The sequence below is a fragment of the Elaeis guineensis genome, chromosome 14, assembly GCF_000442705.2.
Source record: "Elaeis guineensis isolate ETL-2024a chromosome 14, EG11, whole genome shotgun sequence".
Lineage (NCBI taxonomy): Eukaryota > Viridiplantae > Streptophyta > Magnoliopsida > Arecales > Arecaceae > Elaeis > Elaeis guineensis.
The window spans coordinates 55,003,522-55,025,003 of record NC_026006.2 but is presented as its reverse complement, the minus strand read 5'-3'; the positions used below and the strand labels follow the sequence as shown (position 1 = coordinate 55,025,003).

Sequence of the window (21,482 nt, the reverse complement as noted above, 5' to 3'; positions counted from 1 at the left end):
ATAATATTAATATCTTATATCTTTTATTATACTAAAATATAATAAATATTAGAATGCATTATTTAATATATATTAATATTATATATTATATTATAATATATATTTTATTTTATTTTTTATAATATAATTTATTATATTATATTATATATGACATATCTTATCTACATTTATGAATATATATTATATTATATATTATTACATACAAAATATAATATATTATATATTATTACATACAAAATATAATATTATATATATATATATATATATATATATATATATATAAAGGATGTTATGGAAAATATGGATTCATCTTAGCAACTTATTCGCAAAACTAGTAATACAAAAGAATATGAACAACAAATTTTTGAATAATTTTTTAATATATAAAAAATATAAGTAAATTATTTTTTTATCTAAGTATTATTTGATAAATATTTATCTAAAAAAATAAAGATTTTTAAGTAAACTTTTTATCCTCAAAAGAATGAATCCTAAGTAATGAGGTATGCTGTGAAGTAGCCGATTCTGACCGTATGTGTTAGCTTTATATATCTTAAAATCTTTTGTTTAAGCTTCAAGCCAAGTATGTATTGTTTTAAAAAGATTTTTTTTTTAAAAAAAAATTTCAGAACAATAAACATCTAATAACACTATCCACAAATGCTTTTACAAGAATAGTCAAAAAGATTTTCAAGGAAAAACTAAAAAATCTAGCTTTTAAGTTCCCTTTGTTTTTTCCTTTGGCTCCCAAAGGCATCTCTCTCTCTCTCTCTCTCTTTTAAGGGAATTTGTGGCATGTCAAGCTCCAATAAAATTCTTCTCTTTGCATCTAATTAAACCATATATTCCACCATTTATACGGGCCCATCAATTGCTTTAAGTTTCATTCTTGTGAATGTACTTTTTAGATGGAATATGTAACATGCTAGCTACAGCATTGCATAGAGTGATAGGTAGATATCTAATATCCATTTTTTATAGCTAGGGATACTGGGGTAAAGTAGAAGCAATGCCAAACATGCTCAAAATAGGAAGGGTCCACTTTGATAGGTTGGATCAGGATAACAACAGATGGAACTTTGACCTTTATAGGACCTAACAACATATTGGGTCAAGACCCTTCTACCCATACCAATCCATGTGTTGCTCCTAATAATCTGGTCTTTTCTATTTGACTACAACTTAGGATCTGTTTGGCTAAACTTTTAAAATGCCAAAAAATATTTTCTGACTCTCAGAAAATACTTTAGAGTTATACAGTGATATTTGATAAATATATCGAGAAGTTATTTTGGCTTTGTCAGAAAGCGAAAAAAATTTATCTGGAGAAACTGTATTTTGAAGCTTTCTCCAAAAGTGCTTTCTGGCTAATATCCGAAAGCTATTTTGCTTTCTTCAAAGCACTTTGTCAATATGGTTACCAAATAGCCAATAATTTTTTATAAAAGCTCTACTTCCAAATGTTCTTCTCCAAAGCTCTATTTCCACGAGCTTCAAAAGTTTTACTGTCAATAGCAATCCCAAATAAGGTCATAGTTTAGTTTGTAAGGCTTGATCCTTGAGTCATTGAACGTAATTTGTCTAACCCAATTCTTACAACACCTAGTGACTGACTCATTTGTAATATAAATTGAACAACTAATGTTAGAAAAGGAGATTGGCTCTATAAACAACTACCATCAGAAATTAATCATGGAATGATAGGCAATAAAACCTCATATCAAAAAAGTGGAAGGTACAAGAAAAGAAGGTTCAAGTGGTAGAGTGGAGTCCCAAGAGGGGTTGCAAGCCAAATAGACCGGCTCCATCTATCTGCCATTGCAGCGATGGAGATTATTGAAAGAAAGAAAGAGGAACCAATTGTTTCCATGTCTACTAATTTTTAATTTGAGTGTGAATTTTCACATGACAAGAAATGGATGCAGTTTATGTTGGTGTTTCAGAGGGAATTAAAAACTCAAAATTTTCTCTAACCAATTTCAACCAAAACCTAACTTTATGTTTTGTTTAGTCTTACATTGGAAAAATGAAAAGCTAGGAAGGGGTTTATTTTGAAAAACCCTTCACTTGGGTCTTGTGAACTTTTGTGATGAATCTATTTGGTCTAACTCATATGATTGCACCGCATCTCTTATCGTTAATCATGTGATTAATATCTTTTTCTCATCAGTTTTTTTTCGTTGCCTACTTATTACGTGTTCTTAGGCCTATAAATTGAGCTCTTTATTAGGAGTTAGAGTAAGCAAGGAAGTGTCTCTCTCTTTTTCTAATCTGATTTATTTTCTCTTTTAAATCTTCATCTTCCAATCTTCTTTTAAGTTTTCTTAATCTATTTTTTTGATCTTTCATCTGCTGGGCTGAAGCTCTATCATTCTCTTCATAATCGTGTCTGCAAGAGAGGTCACTAATTGCATTTTGGGATAGAATTCTAGAGTTTGATTGTGCACGAGGATTGAAAATCATCTTAAGATAGTACATTACACATCTTTGGTCTGTAAATTTTTAAATTAATTTAATATTAATTTTACATAAATATTTGGTTATTAGTTTAATTAGATTGCAATCGATTTTCGTGGGAAATAAATTTCATCACGCATTCCTAACAGTTTATTTCATTGAAATAGGTGTAAGAAATAGTGCAAAAGTAATATAGCATATGTCATGATCTTATAAAATATTTAGATCTTAGGTTTCCAAGTTCGGTTGGATCCGCTTTGTTATGCATGCTTCATGCATTTATTCCACATGCATTCATAGGTACATATTGTCTGAAAGTACAAGATATTGTCTAACATAAAATTCTTGCTGCACTAAGAAAGCAAATATGCCTGCCACTGAATTTTACACTGCTAAGGTTGAAATGTTAGGCCAGCCACACTAAATATTTCGCAAAACCTCTCCTCATCCTTCTTATTTTTGTCATCTACCCTGCTTGTTTGAGTCCCTGCCTAATATGTACATGGAGTGCTTGGGTCAGAGCAATGTTATGTATGATGCCTAATCATGCTTGACAATGTGAATTCCACTTTAGAAATTGTGCCAATGCTCTTTTGAAAAGGAGAAAAATAAATGTGGATAGAGAAGTTCAGATGGAGACCACCAAGTCTAGTAAATGCTGAGAAAGTCTTCTTTTCAATCACAACCATTCATCTATATATGACCTCTTAAATTTGGTGACACATTTCCTATTGTCAACTTCACCAACAATTGTGAGGTAATATCATGGAAGGAGTCCTCCAATAAAATTATCAATGTGGGACAAAATTTAGCTAGTTTTAAGTGCTTGATGGGTCCGAACACAACGATTTCTAAACCCTCAGACCAGCTCAACCTCTATAGGCATGTCTCATTATATAATGACAGCCGAAAAAGACTTTTAAGTCAAGGAAGTTTTATAGTCATCATGAAGGCATTAAAATTTATGATAACCATAACAAAAGAACAGATGATACGAGAATTTCCATGGAAAATGTGATATTCTTATGGTTTCTGGACTTCTGGGTCCTACGTGATAATTGGGTCTATTGACTACTAAAGATTTCAGTTTTCCAAATCTGATTGCTAGCTAGTTTATATGGGACAGTGTAAGAAGGCTAGCATTGTGTGACAACCTGAAGCAATGTTTTGGTAGTCCTCACATTTTATGGCAGAGTTGCTGATAAATTTAAGCTTTGGACTGGAGGATGTCAAGAGTAAGTAGATAATGAACTGAGGAATGTATAGGTGTAAAAGAGTAATTGTGATTGTTTACTAATCATGTCTTTTTTAGTTTCAAATCCTGCCAAAATTAATCATAATGGAATGAGATGAGCTCTTACAATGGTAAAACACAGTATTAATTGGAAGGTATAGCTTTGATTTTAGTTAGTGGAACAGTGGTGGTTGAAGGTGGAGTGGTAGACTAGGCAGGTTGCCAATTTTTATTTGATTTTATAGGTTCTTCGAGCAAATTGGGCTACGTCTTACCATGGATATGTCTTAGTTTATTACATGTTATGGAATAAGTTTGGGCTAAATTTGTGCGGTTTGGGCACACTAGATTTTACTTGTGCAATTTTGTGGTTTATGGGATCAACTGAACCAATTTTAGTTTGATGTATCTTGGATTATGAGATTGAAGTTTAGCGGGCTTAATTGCACAGTAATTGAACCTGCTTTGGTTATAAATTGGTGCTACCATTATACAATATGGCCTCAATTTATTATATACATGTTTCCTTCGATTAGTGCCACTCTTACACATATTGTATATATGTTTCTTAATTTCTAGCATAGTCAATCCTAAACTTCAAAATTCACAAAACTCACCCGATCACTCAGCTATAAATGGTAAACATGTCGTTATCTAGTTTGCAAATCTTATTACATGAAGAATATTTTCTTGTGTAATAGCATTAAGTGGATATAGTTTAGATGGTTATAATTCTAGAATTGGTAACAAATTTGTTACTGCTGAAATCTAGATTGTGGTTGGATAAGACTAGAGCAGTGGCGCACCCTCGGAAGAAAAACCTACAAGCAAATCCTGATCGAAATTATCTCCGACAGAGATTCTCTGACGCTCAAGTCATATTACAGAGAAACAGAAGAGAAGTGTAAAAAAGATTATGATCGCGTATCTTGGGAGGTCTCCTGTAAGTTTTTTTGTAGGTTAAAGTTGTGTAATTAATCTAGAGAGATCATGGGGCAATTCAAGTGTGATGAGATTGATGGGGTGCTTATTGCACCTATCTTTTCCATTTCAAAATCAACTGAAAGTTGTGGGTGCTTTTGAATTTTGAAATAAAATGTAGATGGGATCGGTCCCATCCTTTTAGCTGAGGGTTTGGCTTAATTTGATGGAAGAGGGTGCTAAGGAGAAGAAACGACTAAGTTGGATCTTATCCGATGGAGTGAAGTCTGAGGATGGCTAATGCATATTTTCGATCCAAGTCAGAATTCGGCATGTTCAAATATTCTACAATCTACCATCTGTGTTAGAGGCTAGTCGTCATGGGGACAGAAGTAAGCTTGATGCCAAAATCATAAATAGCCGATCCTAAGAATTCTGCACAGGATGATAGTCCAGATCCTAGGATCATCATAGGCTGAAGCTAAGATTGGATCATGTGATCATACCTAATAGTCCATATCTAGCCACTGATCTATGTCTTCAGCCCCAGGAGGAATATCCTCCCAACAAAATTTATTGCTCAACACCTTGAAGATACATACATACATATATATATATATATATATATATATATATATATATATATATATATATATATATATATATATATATATATATATATAGTTTACAACTCTTTTCAAAGAACAAAAATATATATAACTTAACCACTTTAAAATGCAAGGAAAGAACTCCTATCTATACCACCATCCCATAGATTCAACCAAACAAGCAAGAAAACCATTGAAGCAAGTTTCATCATATCCTATTTCATCTTAAGCAAGTCGTTCTTGTAGTCCTCTCTCCACCGGATGTCAAACCATTCAAGCAAGGCAATCTTGTCAATTGGGCATACATCAAATACATTGGAAACTAAATCCTAGTTCTTGATCATTTTAACTACACGTGTACTGCTTTAGCTTCTCTCTTTGATGATAATATAATTAGACATACATGTTCATGGCTGTTTCCAAGGGGGCAGGTCATGTGAGATTCTCAATAAGATATCAAAGATGTATTTGGCTCACAACCAAAATCAAATCGAGAGGAGGATTCCTCCTTTCCAATCAAATAGTTGGAACGGCAGCTATTCATTTCCATTCCTATTCCAAAATCCAACTCTCTTCAACCAAACAAGCCCCAAGTCTTAATCATAAAGGAAGGTCATTTTGATTTCTAATATTATGATCACCAAACCTATGTATAGGTGCATAGGAATCTACATGCAAATCTTGCTCCTCTCCAATAAATGTATATGAGAGATGCAAGCATGGGCTGCAGGCCATTTAACAAAAGCATGTGGCTCGTTAGGTCTGAGTCCTTTTTCTGTCAATCCTACAATTTGACAATGGATTGTTCTCCGTGGATTTCACAAAAATCCAATGAATCTTGTCCCCTTGGGAGGACTCTAAGATCCAATAATGTGAACGTCCACCGACTTAATATCTTCTCTCACGGATCCAGAGACTTTCAAAGAAAGAAGAAAACGGTCGCATTCTTTCCCTTCCTTCACGCGTCTACCATGACATGATGCACCCTCCCATGATTCATGACAGGTCACATGACCCATCATGCGAGGATCCTACCATCACTTCATTTTAGTATTATTTTGCCATACATAGACAACTACAGCCTGGACCTTGGCTCGCCCTCAAGTGTGGTTCACTGGAGTTGTGGGCCCACAAAAATCCAAGGAATCACCCAAACTTGTGGCTCTCAACACGCAACGCTGGCCGGGCCCCACCATTGTGAGCGAGTTTAGTGGGCTGCGCTACTCCGAACCATTAAATCCCAGCAAGCCCTGTTCACGTTTCACGCGTTCGTGGCTCTTAACACTTGGCGAACCTTTAACCACTTGCGTCCCTTTAAAATATGACGAAACTGCGTCGAAACAGAGACGATAATATCCATCCGAATCACGCAGCTGTTCACTTTCTGGTAGATACGTGTGGCATGAAAAGAAGCACATTTCCAAGCCAACTACCATGTATGGATACCAGCAAAAGGTGACTATTGGCGTGCTGAGGCTGTCTCTGGACCCAACTAATCACAGTTCAAAAGTCACCCTTAAGGAAAGAACATGGGCAGCACTCCTAATCAAATTTGAAAATTTATATCAGCAAAAAAAAAAAAAAATCAACTTTGAAAATTTAAGGCCCACCCATGTTCATGCCAATTCAACATCAGAGATGTCAAACAATTACGCTCCATTGGCAGCTATAGATTCTGAACCAATCATTTTAATCACAAAATCAATACCACCTCTAGTGCCATAAGCACATTGTTATCGAAAATAACCGAAGCTTGGGGTGAGGTCTCCCAAGTGCAACATGAACCGAAAAAGAGTCCCTAATATCCTTACTTTGATAAAAGGTTCTATGGTAATAGGGTGGTGTAGAATTTCAGATGATGGCATAACTGCTCATATTTTTTTAATAATTAATTATGTTGTGAAACTATTTTTCAAATGGATCAAATCTATCTCCTATGACCCTAACTTATTTTGTGATAGGATGGTTGCATGCAAGGCTGCGATAACCTTTCAATACATGTCCCAATGATAATCACCTCCAAAAGTGGTTTAACAATCTTTAATTCTTAATAATTAGCAAAATAGGTGGAAGACTTGAAAAATCAATCAATTATTATTTTTGTAGAAAAAGAGGTTTTTTGTTAAAAAATATGCATATTTAGGGATCTATGCATCATTCTATCTTTTGAATTTAAGCATGAGCTAAGAGTTATTTTTTTTTTCAAAAGATACCTAATATATATATATATATATTAATTAAATTGATTAGATTTTAATTCAAATTCAATGAGATAAAAATTTTATAATAGAAATCTACATCAATGATTCGAACTGTTTAATATGATATACGATCTCAAAATTACTTACACATAAAAAATCATATGATTTAGAGGTCTCGTCTATACATTAAATAATCAAAAATTAGACATCATAAATAAAATTGAATTAGATATATTTTTTTATCATAAAAATTTTTAAATTATATAATTTTTTATATTTAAATAATTTTAAATTAATAAATTATATTTAATAATTTAAAATATATAATTTTTATTTTTTATTTACGAATTTAAACTCAAATTTGGTCGTGTCGTCAAAGCCTCCACCTATAGAGAGAGAGATTGGGCTCTAATCATCGGACTTCAATCCAAATCCGATCATATCACGCCCGTCCAAGCAACACGCATCCAGAGGCATCCACGATCAACTCATGGAGTCCTTTCCCAACTGAGAAAGGAATCTTCTGTCCTCTTCCTCCACCCCACTCCTATAAATCCGCGCCGAATTTAGATCTCCCCAACTGAAAAACAAACCGAATCTCCCCAAATTTTCTGCCTATTTCGCCCAACAAGGAATAGAATCCGATCCCTCCCCAACTCTTTCTTCTATCTTCTTCCTCTTGTGCCCCCGGATCTCGAACTTCCCTTCTTCATCCCCGATGGGCAGCATCCGGTCCCTCTTCCGCCGCCGCCGAGGCCGCTCCAAGTCCACCCCGGCGACCGCCTCAACGCCTACCTCCCCCACCGCAGGCGGCGGGGCCGGCGCCGCTGCAGCGGTGGACGAGGTGGAGCGGGTGTTCAAGAAGTTCGACTCGAACGGGGACGGGAAGATCTCGTCGGCGGAGCTGGCGGCGATCTTCCAGAACCTGGGCCACCCTGCCACGGAGGAGGAGCTGCAGCGGATGATGGGGGAGGCGGACGCCGACGGCGACGGCTTCATCAGCCTGGACGAGTTTGTCGACCTCAACGTGCGCACCGTCGACGATTCCGCGGCCCTCGAGGACCTCCGCCACGCCTTCTCCGTCTTCGACCTCGACCGCAACGGCGCCATCTCCGCCGACGAGCTCGCCCGCGTCCTCCGTAGCATCGGGGAAGGGGCCTCCGTCACGCAGTGCAAGCGGATGATCGAGGGCGTCGACCGTGACGGCGACGGCCTCGTCTCCTTCGAGGAGTTCAAGCTCATGATGGCCAATGGATCCGGCTTCCCACTGGCCAACAAGATCGAGTGATTAGGGTTTGAATTCGGAATTCTTTTCCTCCTCCTCCCTCTCCGTCTCACTTTATTCCTCTTACACGTTTTTGGGCAACTTTTGGGGGTTTCTTTGATCTGGGTTCTGTGGTTTCTTGGTGTGGGTTTGGGTTGGGGTGGTGTTGGTCTCTGATAACCGTCTGATCTTGATCCGGCCGTTGAGAAGAAAGGGAGCTGGATGCTTATCACCAATGGGATTAATTGTACATAACTTGGAGATCTTCTCGTTCTCTTTTATGCAATCGAGATCGGTTTCAGCTAATTATGCCTTTTTTTCCTTTAGAGATAAATTAATATTATTTCGTTATTGATGCTGTTGGCTTGGTCGGTCTCATAAAAATTTTCTGCAAATTATTGGGACAGCCATTACCAAAAAATATATATATATTGGGACAGCCCTTTAATTGATTGGTTATCAATGTGGCATGTTATATTATAATAATAGCCAAACTTGTTGCATATTCTTAATAATATTTTTGTCGCAAAAGAATGATTGATCTTGGATCGGGACATCATCTATTGTATCACATCTTAAGCAATCCAAGCTCGTCATTTGTCATGCTGCATAGTTCTTGAAGCAATGGTTGTGCAATTTATCGATGGATCCAAGGAAGGTGGATCCTTCTTCCATGAAAGATACCATCCTTATTTTCTACGCAATGATATGATGCGACAGTTATTGTATGATTTGTTTTTCAGTCTTGTTTAATTGCAGGAATAATTTACTGTTTTTATTTTATCCTTGTCATGATATGTTAATCAAAATTATGATTTTAAAATAACAGCAATTTTAACATATTGACAGCAATTGTATCGGTTCCCTTGGACTGTTAATTAATTCTGGTATAAATACGAGTTCTTATGCTATGGGAGTATATAATATGTATTTCATATAGTAATATTTTCAAATATTAGGAGGTTTTTGTTAAATATGTCAATAGTGATTTCATGAAACATACTTTTATATTTCTTTTATTAACTCTTTTGCTATCATCGTAAAACTAATAATGGCCTTTTTAATGATGATTATTTTATTGTAGGAGAGATTCAATCAAGAGCATGGATCCATTGTGGTGCACTGCATCGTGCGCACCGTCTATCACATGATAGATAGCCACAAACGGATGCAGAGTTGTATGATGCATACCGTATGCGACTATATGTAGCCGTTCATCATACGATGGATGATGCGTATGATGCACCATATTGTGCGGTGCATTATAGGCTCTCTAATCAAACACTAGATGGAAAATGCTTTTTTTTTTTCAGCAATGAGGATTTTTGGGTGATGTTATGAGATAGTTATGGCTTGGTCCGATCAATTTATTCATGTCAAGTCCGACTGTAACAGCTATATAAAGCATCTACATATATTTTTGAGGTGAAATAAAAATATTATTCCTAAAAGTATTGAGCTCGTGACTGGGCTAGTCCTGATTTTTTTTAGGTCCGAGGTTAAATGAAAAAAATGAGATCTTCTCTATTAAAAATTAACATATTTTAAATATTAATTATTATTAAAAAATTAATCTACGTACAATAATTTTTTATAGATATATTTATTAAGCAGCATGTAAAATCCATCATTGATCTATTTAATTATTACTCTTATTATGATATTATAAAAAATCATTCTTGCATCCTATTGGAACATCAATGTAGAACTGGGGTGATCGAGAAACTAAAGGTAATATAAATAATACAAAATGTCGACTCATTATTCATTCTTTATCAATGACTAATTTTGGATAAATCAGATCACTGTTGGGCCGACAAAGAATGAGTCCGGGATTGCTACATTTTAGATTATTTATTTTTTCACTCAAAGTTTGCTTCAAGTCTTGTGAATGTTTTTGCCTCGTTGCAAGAAATGCTACTCGAGAACTTCATTTCTTTCCTTTCCTGGAAAGCCTTTGTTGCAATGTTGTACAAAGTTACAAGCAGTTCCTTCGTGAGCAAGGAAAAAATAGTGGACTTGCAAATTTGGTTAGTAACCGGGGAATTGGAGGCCCCCATGCCAACTTGTCCTCGGAGATTTGGATTTTTGTCTTAAGGCAAATTTTTTGTGCACCGGTGGTGTAGAAAATCTGATATGAAGCGCATTGTCTTATCTAATTGATCCATGTAGCCATCATTTTGCAACGCCATTTAATGTCAAATCGATTTTTTTGTTTAAAAATTTTATATGATTAAAATATTCCTATTCTTTGATAAAATTATGACATCTTATGTTTATATTATGACATCCTGCATATAAAAAGTCATAATTTTTGTCCACGGGATGTCATAATATAACGTAAGATTTTTTATCTATAGGATGTCATAATATGCGTAGAATGTTATAATTTTTTTCAAAAAATTGGAGTATTTTCGTCATTCAAAATTTTCAAACGAGAAAGTAAAATTGCAGGCATTAAATACGCATTAAAAAGTAGTTGGATAAAAATGTCTCTTCCATATTATGATATCTTAGGCCATATTACGATATCCTAAGCTATAATATACTGTAGAATGTTATAATTTTTTTCAAAGGATGAAGATATTTTCGTCGTATAAAATTTTTAAATGAAAAAATTGAGTAAATGAATGTTGAAAAGCAGTGACTATGTGGATCAATCGGACAAGATGATACACTCCACGTTGAATTTTCTACGCCGCCTGCAGTGCACAAAGAATTTCTCTTTGTCTGAAGTAATAATAGTTTTTATCGTGGTTCATTTTGTTCTTGCATTCCTTAACTAATGGGTGCCTCCTTTTACTCTCGCATGTTACCAAATACCTTAATATTAATAAAATTGTAAATATTCTCTGCTTTCTTAGTTCCTAACTTCTATTTTATTATGGTACAGTTGGCCAACTATCCTTTGACATGCTAGATTTACCAAAAATAAGGTGGCTCTCCCTACCAAGAATGGTAGGGGACACAAACATGAGAATTTTCCTGGAGCTTCTATCACAATAAGCATACAAGATGAGGAAGGGCTTCAATTTTCCCATGACGACCGACGTTGCCCTTTGGCGCAATCGATCGAGGCTCCAGTTAGTTTTGATTTAACCTTTATTCGTTTAAATCTACTAAGCTGGAAATTGTAATGAATTTAACTAAATTGTATGTTTAAGTTGACATTAATCCTAATTTTGTATCTTAAGCCAAGAATTATGTCAGTATGTTTATCTGAATATGCCATTGGGTTTAGAGGCTTGGAACCCCACATTGGCTTTAATTCTCGAACAAAATAGACAGAGTTGTAGTCTGTAAGACCCTGAGGCCGATCTAATTTCCAAACTAGGCCTAATCCGCTGACCGGCCTAGCTTTGAGATGGGCCAAGCCCATTTCTCATGGGCTAGCAGGAGCATTGCACGTGCTTTGTGGAGAGGAAGACTCAATTGAACTCTGATATCAACTCCGAATCCATTGGAAGGAGTCTTAGGCCTCGGCCCTAAGAATCGGCCTATAAAGGCCCTCTAACTTTTCCTCTAAGCATTGCTTAAATCTTCCATCAAATTGCCTACAAAATCCATGGGATCTATTGAGTTTGTCCATTGAGTATTTCCAGTAAGCCACCATCAATTAACCGAAGTCGAGGTATCAATTTTATATTCTTCTTCATCTTTTCTTTTCCAAACCTTAAGAAGCCTTCAACGATTAAATCGAGTTGTCAGTCATTAGATTTTTTGGTAGACTGAGCCTCTCATATTTCTTTTTTCTGCCAGACCGGTTGTCATCGTCGGGTTACAGCCGTGGAAGGTGTTCGGCCTAAGCTTTTATTTTTCCTATTTTTTATGGAAAAGGAGGGAGAAAGCCAGAGAAAGAGAGAGAGAGAGAGAGAGAGAGAGAGAGGATAATTAAAATAAATTGCTCTCTTCTTTTTTTCTTTCTCTTCTGCACAAACTTTCTCTTTATCTTTTTTTTTTTTTTTTTATCTCTCTAGATACCCTAAGGATCAATGGAGGATCTAGAATTTAGATAAATCTCGCTAATTGAATGACTCTAAAAAGGGCCATTGTAATGTTACAATAGGCTATCTTCATTTTTCCACCATCCATAATAGTCTATGATTGTTATGTTGATCTTGATTATGTAGAGGTACAATTATCTATACAAAATATCGAGTGGAATATCTTGATCTAAAGTTCATGGATCGAAGGATTAATCGATTACTATACTTGAATCTTAAACTAGTAGAGATAAGAATCTCGTGACATAATCATATGTATATATATTTTTGTACCATACATGATGATTTCTCACTTTATGTTGAATATATATATATATATATATATATATATATATATATATATATATATATATATATATATATATATCACATATTAACTATTTTGATTGTTGATAATAACATATCAGATATTTTGAAACTGAGCAAGAAATATAATGCTGTTGCTCCTAGATTGATTTTGATGACTACAAAACAGTTTGAAGGGACACAAATATTTTTTATTTGAAAAAAACCTTGTGCTCTACAGGGGCAAAATCATAATTTCATCAAAACTCTGATTTGATAGCATCATCGTGTAGAACAAATGATATGTAATCTATTGGTGAAAGTTTCATGGTTTTTGGACTTATATTTTTGGAGTTATGAAGGTTTGAAGTTCATGAGTCGACTCATGAGTCAACTCATGAAACTATGAGCTGATTGGCACGCAAAGATTAGCCATGGCACGCTGGTTTTCTGGCTTGGCACGACCTGTGAGTCGACTCATGAGTCGACCCACAAGGCATGAGTCGACTCATGAGTTGACTTCTGCTGTTTTGGGCCAAGAAAATTCAGAAACCAAATCTCTGGACTTTGCAACAGAGGTCGACTCATGAGTCGACCCCTGAGGCATGAGTCGACTCATGAGTCGACTCATATGACGGGATTTGCCTGTAACGGCTAGTTTTTGGCCAGATTTGGTTGCTTTTTAATGCTGCTTTTTGTGCTCTAACGGCTCTTTTTCTGCCTAGTTTGTTTTCCCTTGTCTCTTAAGGCTATAAAAGGTTTCAAAAGGTGGAAAACAAAAAGGAGAGAGATCCAAATATCCAAGAGGCATTCAAGTGATTTGAAAAGAGAAAATCAAGAGCATTCAAGAGGGCATTCAAGTGCATTCAAGAGAAGGTTTTTCAAGCCAATTACTCAACATCATACAAGAGCTCATTTAAAAGCCTTCAAGAAGCCATCAATCAAGCTCACCAACTCCTCAAGCATTTACTTCATCTCTCATCCACTTTGAGGAAATCCAAGAGGGGCTTCTTCATTTGAGTAAAGCGTATTTATTGTTATATTCGCTCACTTAAGGAGCTATTCTTGTACTTATTTGTGCTCTAAACTGATTTTATCTTGTGAGTAATTGTTTTTATTTTGGAGGGTTTCCAAAACAAGGAAAGGTTGATCCGAACCTGAAATCGGAATGTATTGGGTCGGCTTGTACCCGAAAAACAAGTGGACTAGCTTGGGATAGCTAGTGTCGGAGTTTTCGACGGTTGTATTCGGGTTGAATACAAAGTATAGTGGATTGAAATTCCCAAGTAGGAGCTTGGGGAGTGGATGTAGGTGCAAGGTTGGCACCGAACCACTATAAATCATTGTGTTTGTGGCATGCTTTATTGTTTCTCTTTAATTCTCCATTATATCCTTGCATTCTTATTTTAAGTAATTAATCTCAAACTAAAGTCTCTCTCCTCATTCATCAAGCTTTTGATATATAATTTTTACAAGTAATTAGTTAAGCCTAAAATTTTTAAAACCCAATTCACCCCCCCTCTTGGGTTGCATAGCTGGGCAACAAATGCGATATTATTAAATAGTTTATGGGTTGTGTAATAGGATTTGAATGAGTCATAATATGTATTGCCAATCACAAACTGAATCATAACATCTTGGATTACCAATCATAAGCCAAGTTTGCCATCATAGACTGAAGTACAAAAAATTTGATTTGCCATTGCGGTCGATGTTAGAAAATATCTCAAGATTCGATCTACAAGAAGTTCAGAACGAGGTCCAGAATGACAAACGAAGTCCAACGAGATCAAGATCAGCCCAAACGGAGTTCAGATGAAGAAGTTACGCTCGAAGAAAATTTGCATGAAGATAGAAGTAGCGATGAGCCGGTGGAGGCCGCGGCAGAGCGAGTGCGCATGGCGATTTGTGGGCTGGCCACGAGCACGTAGACGTGTGGGCGCGCGTGGTGCTCGGCCCAGCACGCAGACGCATGGGCGCGCATGGTGGGCAGCCCCGCCCAGGCAAGCGCGCGCGCTGGCGCGGCCCAAGCCCAGGCGGGCACGTGCAGGCGCGGCCCATGCGGATCCTCACCCGATCCACTCATGGTGCATGGACCAGCAGTCCATGGAGACCTGCATGGACCGGGCGGATATTTTTTCTGGATTTCTCACGGTCCACGATGGATCGGAGTGGTTTCACGGGCATTTCCTAGGTCTTTTGCACTATCGGATGGTGGCGGTTGATCCTGTGCTATGATCTGATGGTTGGGAAGGAGACGTGGGTGATCTGAGACTTGATGAGCGTGATCCAATGGCCAGGAGAGCGAGTGACAGTGATCAAACGACCTGGCATTGATTAGGACTCCTGTGCAGAAGGGTTTTAAGCCCATGGGCTGTTTGACTGTGAAAAAAAAAGAGGTCTCTACAGCCGTAGAGCGGCGGCAGACCGAGACAAGATCTCAGTAGGTCTCGGTAGGAGATCGTGAGAGGAGTCTCGGTAGAAACCAAGAGAAGGTCCTGGTAGAAGGGGCTCGAGAACATCTCAGGATGGTGCAGACGTCGAGGCAGAGAATGCTGGAGTGCCGCAGTAGCGCATCTCTGATGGCACGGGACTGAGAGAGGCCCTGTGGTGCAGTAGCCGAGGGAGATATCTCAAAAAAATAACCGAGAGTGTCCTGAGTTCGGCCAGATGGAGTGGTCATGATAGGTAGGGATAGGCTAGGAGCGCCAGGGCCATCTCAAGGAGTTCGAGAGCAGATCTCAGGGAGAGCTGGGGGTCTCAGAGAGCATCAGAGGCATCATACAATCAGAAGTGTCCTGAAACGGTGGGATTGCCTAAGGACAGGTTGGGACATGATATAGCAGCTGAGAGTCTCACAAGGTGTCTCGAGGTGTCGAGGATCCTGAATCGATAAATCTATAAGGGAGCTTTCTTGAAATTTTTTGAGAGCATTATATAGGTGAGTACTTCTGGATTCTGAGAGAGGTTTGCGCATTGAGAGTATCTCCTCTGTATTTTGTTCTCTCTCATGAGTGGAGCATTGCATGTCCCGTGGATGTAGGCACTTGGGCCGAACCACGTACATCTTGTGTGTTTGTTTGTCTTCTTCTTTCTGCTACAATAGATGATGCCAGATCTCCTAGGGCAATCTTGGATGGGTGATCTGTGTTCTACAGTTATCGGATCTATCCCAACAGTTGAAGCACAGATCTCCTAGGGCAATCTTGGATGGGTGATCCGTGTTCTACAGTTATCGGATCTATCCCAACAGTCGAAGCACAGATATCTTGGTTTGCCATTATGAGTCGAAGCGTGGATATTTTGGTTTGCTTTCATGGATCGAAGTACAGGTATTATGATTTGCCACCACAAGTTGAAGCGTGATTGATAGTTTACAAGTTACAGGTCGAAGCATGACTACGATTAGTTCAAAACTAAAAGACAACTATTGATTTAGATTATGTTAATGAAACATAAATGATAAATCATGTGAATCCACTGGTGATATTTATGATGGAATTGTGATAATACACGACTTATGATATATGTTTATATAATAGTCAAGTTATACTGGATGCTCTGTGAAAAGGAAGACTGACTCTGACATATTCTTCGATTCTATTGGAAGGAGTCTTAGGTCTCGGCCCTAAGAATCGGCCTATCAAAAGCCCTCTAACTTTTTCTCTGAGCATTGCCCAAATCTTCAGTCAAATCATCTGCAAAATCCATTGGATTTATTGAGCTTTTTCATTGAGTGTTTCCAGTGAGCCACCATCAACTAATCACCAAAGTCGAGGTATCAATCTTATATTCTTCTTCATCTTTTCTTTTTCGAACCTTAAGAAGTCTTTGACAATCGGATCGAGTCGTCGGCCATTAGATTTCTTGATAGACTGAGCCTCTCATGTTTCTTTCTTTTGCCAGACTGGCTGTCATTGTCGGGTCATGGCAGTGGAAGGTGGTCGGCCTAAGATTTTATTTTTTTCTATTTTTTATGAAAAATGAGAAAACCAAAAAGAGAGAGAGAGAAGATAATTAAGATAAATTACTCTCTTCTTTTTTCTCTTTTTTTTTTCTTTTCTCTCTCTTCTATACAAACTCTCTCTTTGTTTTCTTTATCTCTCTAGATACCCTATGCATCAATGGAGGATCCAGAATCTAGACAAATCTGGTTAATTGGTTGACCCTAAGAAGGGCCCTAGACTTATAATGTTACGATAAGCTATCTTAATTTTTCCACCATCCATGATAGCCTATAATTGTTATGTTGATCTTGACTATATAAAGGTACAATTGTCTACGCAAGGTATCCAGCAGAATATCTTGACTTGAAGTTCATGGATCCAGAGATTAATTGATTACTATATTTGAGTTTTAAACTAGTAGAGATAAGAATTTCTTTACATAATCATATGTATATATATATATATATATATATATATATTTATACTATACATGATGATTTCTGATTTTATATTGAATATATAATTTTTTATTATATATATATATATACATGTTGACTATTTTAGTTGTTGGTAATGATATTAGATATTTTGAAACTGAGTAAGAAATATAATATAAAATTATTGAATGGTTTATTGGTTGTACAAGAGGATTTGAATGAGTCATAATATGTACTGTCAATCACAAACTGAATCCTAACATCTAAGATTGCAAGTCATAAGCCAAGTTTGCCATCATGGATCGGAGCATGAAAAATTTGATTTGCCACTGCAGGTCAAAGCACAGATATCTTGGTTTGCCAGTATAAATCGAAGCGTGTATATCTTGGTTTGCTACCATGGATCAAAGTATAGATATTATGGTTTGCCATTACGGATTAAAGTGCGGTTTATAGTTTACTAATTATAGGTTGAAATATGACTGTGGTTATTCCAAAACTAAAAGACAACTACTGATTTAGATCATGTTAATGAAACATGAATGATAAATCATATGAACCCATTGGTGATATTCATGATGGATTTGCGATAATACATGACTTGTGATATATGTTTATATAACCGTTAAGTAATATTGGATGCCTAATATGATATCTCATGATTTATGTTTGCTTTTTAATACTGCTCATTTATTATTTTTGAGTTAAATTACTATATTGGTATGAGTATGTAGGAATTTTTACTGGGCTGCAAAGCTCACATCTTTAATTCTTTCTTTCCTTTTAGAGCTGTAGGATGCATAGCATTAGTTGGGTTGGGTATGAAGTTCGAGTACCAAAATTATTAGTTAATTAATTGATTCAATTTTTGATAACCAATGAATATTTGAATACTTATAATTGAATAAGTTTATTTGACTATGATGAATCTGTTTGTTGGCATATTTGGTTATTTATTATTAAATTTTTGGAGATAAATTATGTTTATCTTAAACCTTGCATGATCTTTAAGGTTCATGTGGCAGTGTTATGTGGTCGATCTAGATGATAAATTTGAGACATAATATTAGTTAATTAATTAGTTCAATTTTTGATAACTGATGAATATTTGAATACTTGTAACTGAATAAGTTTATTTGACTACGATGAATCTATTTGTTGGCATATTTGATTATTTATTATTGAATTTTTGGAGATGTTCATCTTAAACATTGCATGATCTCTAAGGTTCATGTGGTCATGTTATGTGGTCGATCTGGATGATAAATTGGGGTGTGATATAGTCATTCCTTCAAAAACTTTAGCTGAAAATGATTTGAAATTGAATATTTCTTGCTTCTTGTTCATGTATAGTGTTAGCAAATGATCCATCACATAGTGAAGCCACGGTTTTTTGTAGTGTTTGCTTGTTGCATGACAAAATATTAGAGTTTTAGTTTAGTACATATTTTATTTATGGTGACCATTTGGTTTGTTGAGGGAGGGAGAGGGACTGGCCAAATTGGCAAAAGAGGGTCGCGAGGTCATAAGAAAGCAAGAGATAAGGGATAGCATATTGGAAGAGATGATCATCAGTCAAGCCGCAAATCTAAACTATATTCATTTTTGATCGGGCTTTAAGTTAGTTCTATTTAAAATTTGATATTTTTTATGCCCAAACTTAGTCCATCATTGCTGATTAGGTTTAGATTTAGATGGGATTCTATTTTATCAAGTCTAGCTTAAACTTGGATAAATTTTGCACATACTTCCCATTTTCAACTCAATAATTAAGGTGTAATTGGCCACCATCAATCTACAAAGAGAGATGTATACTGTTCTTTTACAAAGGAAAATGAATTACATATCCTTAGAATACCCTAATCTGGTTATTTGTGAACCTGTGGGGAAATGGATGATAAAAATCTTCATGAACCACCTACCCTATGCATTGGTGTACAAATTCCTGATGCTCGTTCTAGGTATACTAAGAGGTACTCCCGGGCCCTTTTCAAAACTATGGACAGTTAAGAGAAGAAAATGTACTAAAGTAAAATAAAATAATAAAAATTATTATAATGACAAACAATAAATGTTTATGCTGTTAATATATTGTGAGAACTTGTACAGATATATATATTTAGCCTCACATCAATTATTTGCTGGAAAGATCTTAGATATTTATATAAGAATGAATCCAAAAAATATCTTCCGACTAATTTTTTTAGATGAGGTCCTGTGTTGTTATAAATGGTATCATAGTGGATCCAATTCATAACTCATATGAACCAGAAGATACTAAAGTATGAGTTTATTGGATTGATCATGAATCAATCGTGGTGTTTATAAATGAATGTATGGATTTCGATCTTTAATCAGTAAGGACATCAGAATTTAAAAGGAGGAGTATGCGAGGATCCCTACAGACATGTATTTAACCTCACATCGATTATTCATTGGAAAGGTCTTAAGTAATTATACAGGATCAAAAAAATTTAAATAATATCTTACAACTAATTTTTTTAGATGAAATGTTAAATTATTACATAAATATATTTTTTTTTAAAACCATTGAATGATAATAAATTTGAACTTTTGGCTGCTCAGAAGAATAAAGCGCTAAACTATTACGGATGCATTTTGTGAGGAATAATGCTGGGATAACTTGCAAGCAACGTTGCGGAAGGGTGAATTGAGTGCAAAGTGTATTTGTCTCGTTAACTAATTTTCGGTGAATACTTTTACTTAATAAAAATCTTGGTGAGTGCTCAATGGCAGCTCAAGGCAACTTCAGGACATCTGCACAAAAATCTCTTGAAAAGTAGGAGTGGTTGAACACCTAGCGATGCGAATGTTCAATGTAAGAATATTTTACCCCCATTCCCTTCTCTTTTTCTTTTGCTTGTTTTCCTCTCATCCCATGCCAATAAAGTCTATGCTAAAGTTTTTTTTTTTGATGAAAAAGGTCTATGCTAAAGTTAGTGAGGCCATTTTTTTCTCCCTTTTCCACTCCTTTCTTGGTACATGGGTTTCACTTAGGTTGGGTGTAGAGGCCAGCATAATCTGATCCATTGTATTGCCAGTATTTAGCTCCAAACTTGTACCATCTACATGTTTAATTCACATATTTAGTTAAACCAAATTCTATAATCTACTACCTCGATGGACCCCATCATGCCATTTTTTTTATGCTCTACAACAACTATTAACCAAGAAGAGATTACCATAAAGATAAATTTGAATTGGTAATATCTTTAGACCAATAAATTGGTCAGTAAATTCAATTGTGAACTTCACTAATGACAAGTCCTAAATGGAAACTATAATTGCTTTTATGCTTGCCTCCATGGTGAGATTCCAATCATGCTGTTTTGACTTAGAAAAGTAAGGTCATGCTACTACCTCTAGCTATGTTGGAGATTGCTCACTATATTGTTTAATTTTGTGACCTTTGTATTGCTCAAAAGCTGTGATTAACATGTGTCTGTTACAAGTTAGCTCCTAAATGTTCTATATTCATATTAAATATGATTGTACATGGATCAAAGATTAGGAGAGAAATTTAGATGCCATGAAGTTAGTGGATATTTGATGAAGTAAAACAATGCCCTAAACCTATCCTTTATCGAGATAGATGATCACCAACCAGATAACTTCGGATGACTAGTGATGAAGGTGGTCTAGGACATCCGATCTGATCTACACTTGATGCATAATCTAGATATTCCTATATCCCAATCTATCGAATAGAGGTCTTAAATCAAGACTTGAATTTTCAATATAATTGATCATACCTTCTATATAGGATCTCCCAAAATCAGTTATAATCCATAAGGTGGAGCTCATATTCAAGTCAAATAGACAAAGTAAAACAAGAATAACAATTAAAAAACTTAAAATTTAGGGAGGTTTATGGCTGGAATGAGAATGAATTATAACAGGAATTCAAATGGTCATGTGCTATTGGTTCATCATTCGGATTGAAATTAAAATAAAATTGAAATATGAGAAGATAATAAAAATTAGATTTGAAGAGATTAGGACATTCTCATTTCTCTTTGAATTAGAATGAAAATATTGAAACTCTTTCAATTAAAATAGCTAGATTGAAAGTCATCTATTTTTAATTTTATTTCAAATTCTAA

General features: G+C 35.8%; 1 protein-coding gene across 2 annotated transcripts; it reads left to right on the top strand.

Annotated features, from left to right (window-relative positions):
- The first annotated feature begins 7,983 nt into the window (after positions 1-7,983).
- On the top strand, positions 7,984-11,886 carry LOC105057654 (probable calcium-binding protein CML15). 2 transcript variants are annotated; one of them, XM_010940326.3, is made up of 2 exons: positions 7,984-8,714; positions 11,579-11,886. In XM_010940326.3, exon 1 carries the CDS (start codon positions 8,140-8,142, stop codon positions 8,707-8,709), a length of 570 nt encoding a protein of 189 aa, XP_010938628.1. In that variant the 5' UTR covers positions 7,984-8,139; the 3' UTR covers positions 8,710-8,714; positions 11,579-11,886. The 2 variants fall into 2 exon arrangements, with proteins under 2 accessions (XP_010938628.1, XP_010938627.1); XM_010940325.3 differs by lacking the exon at positions 11,579-11,886 and adding an exon at positions 9,770-10,030.
- The last annotated feature ends 9,596 nt before the right edge of the window (positions 11,887-21,482 follow it).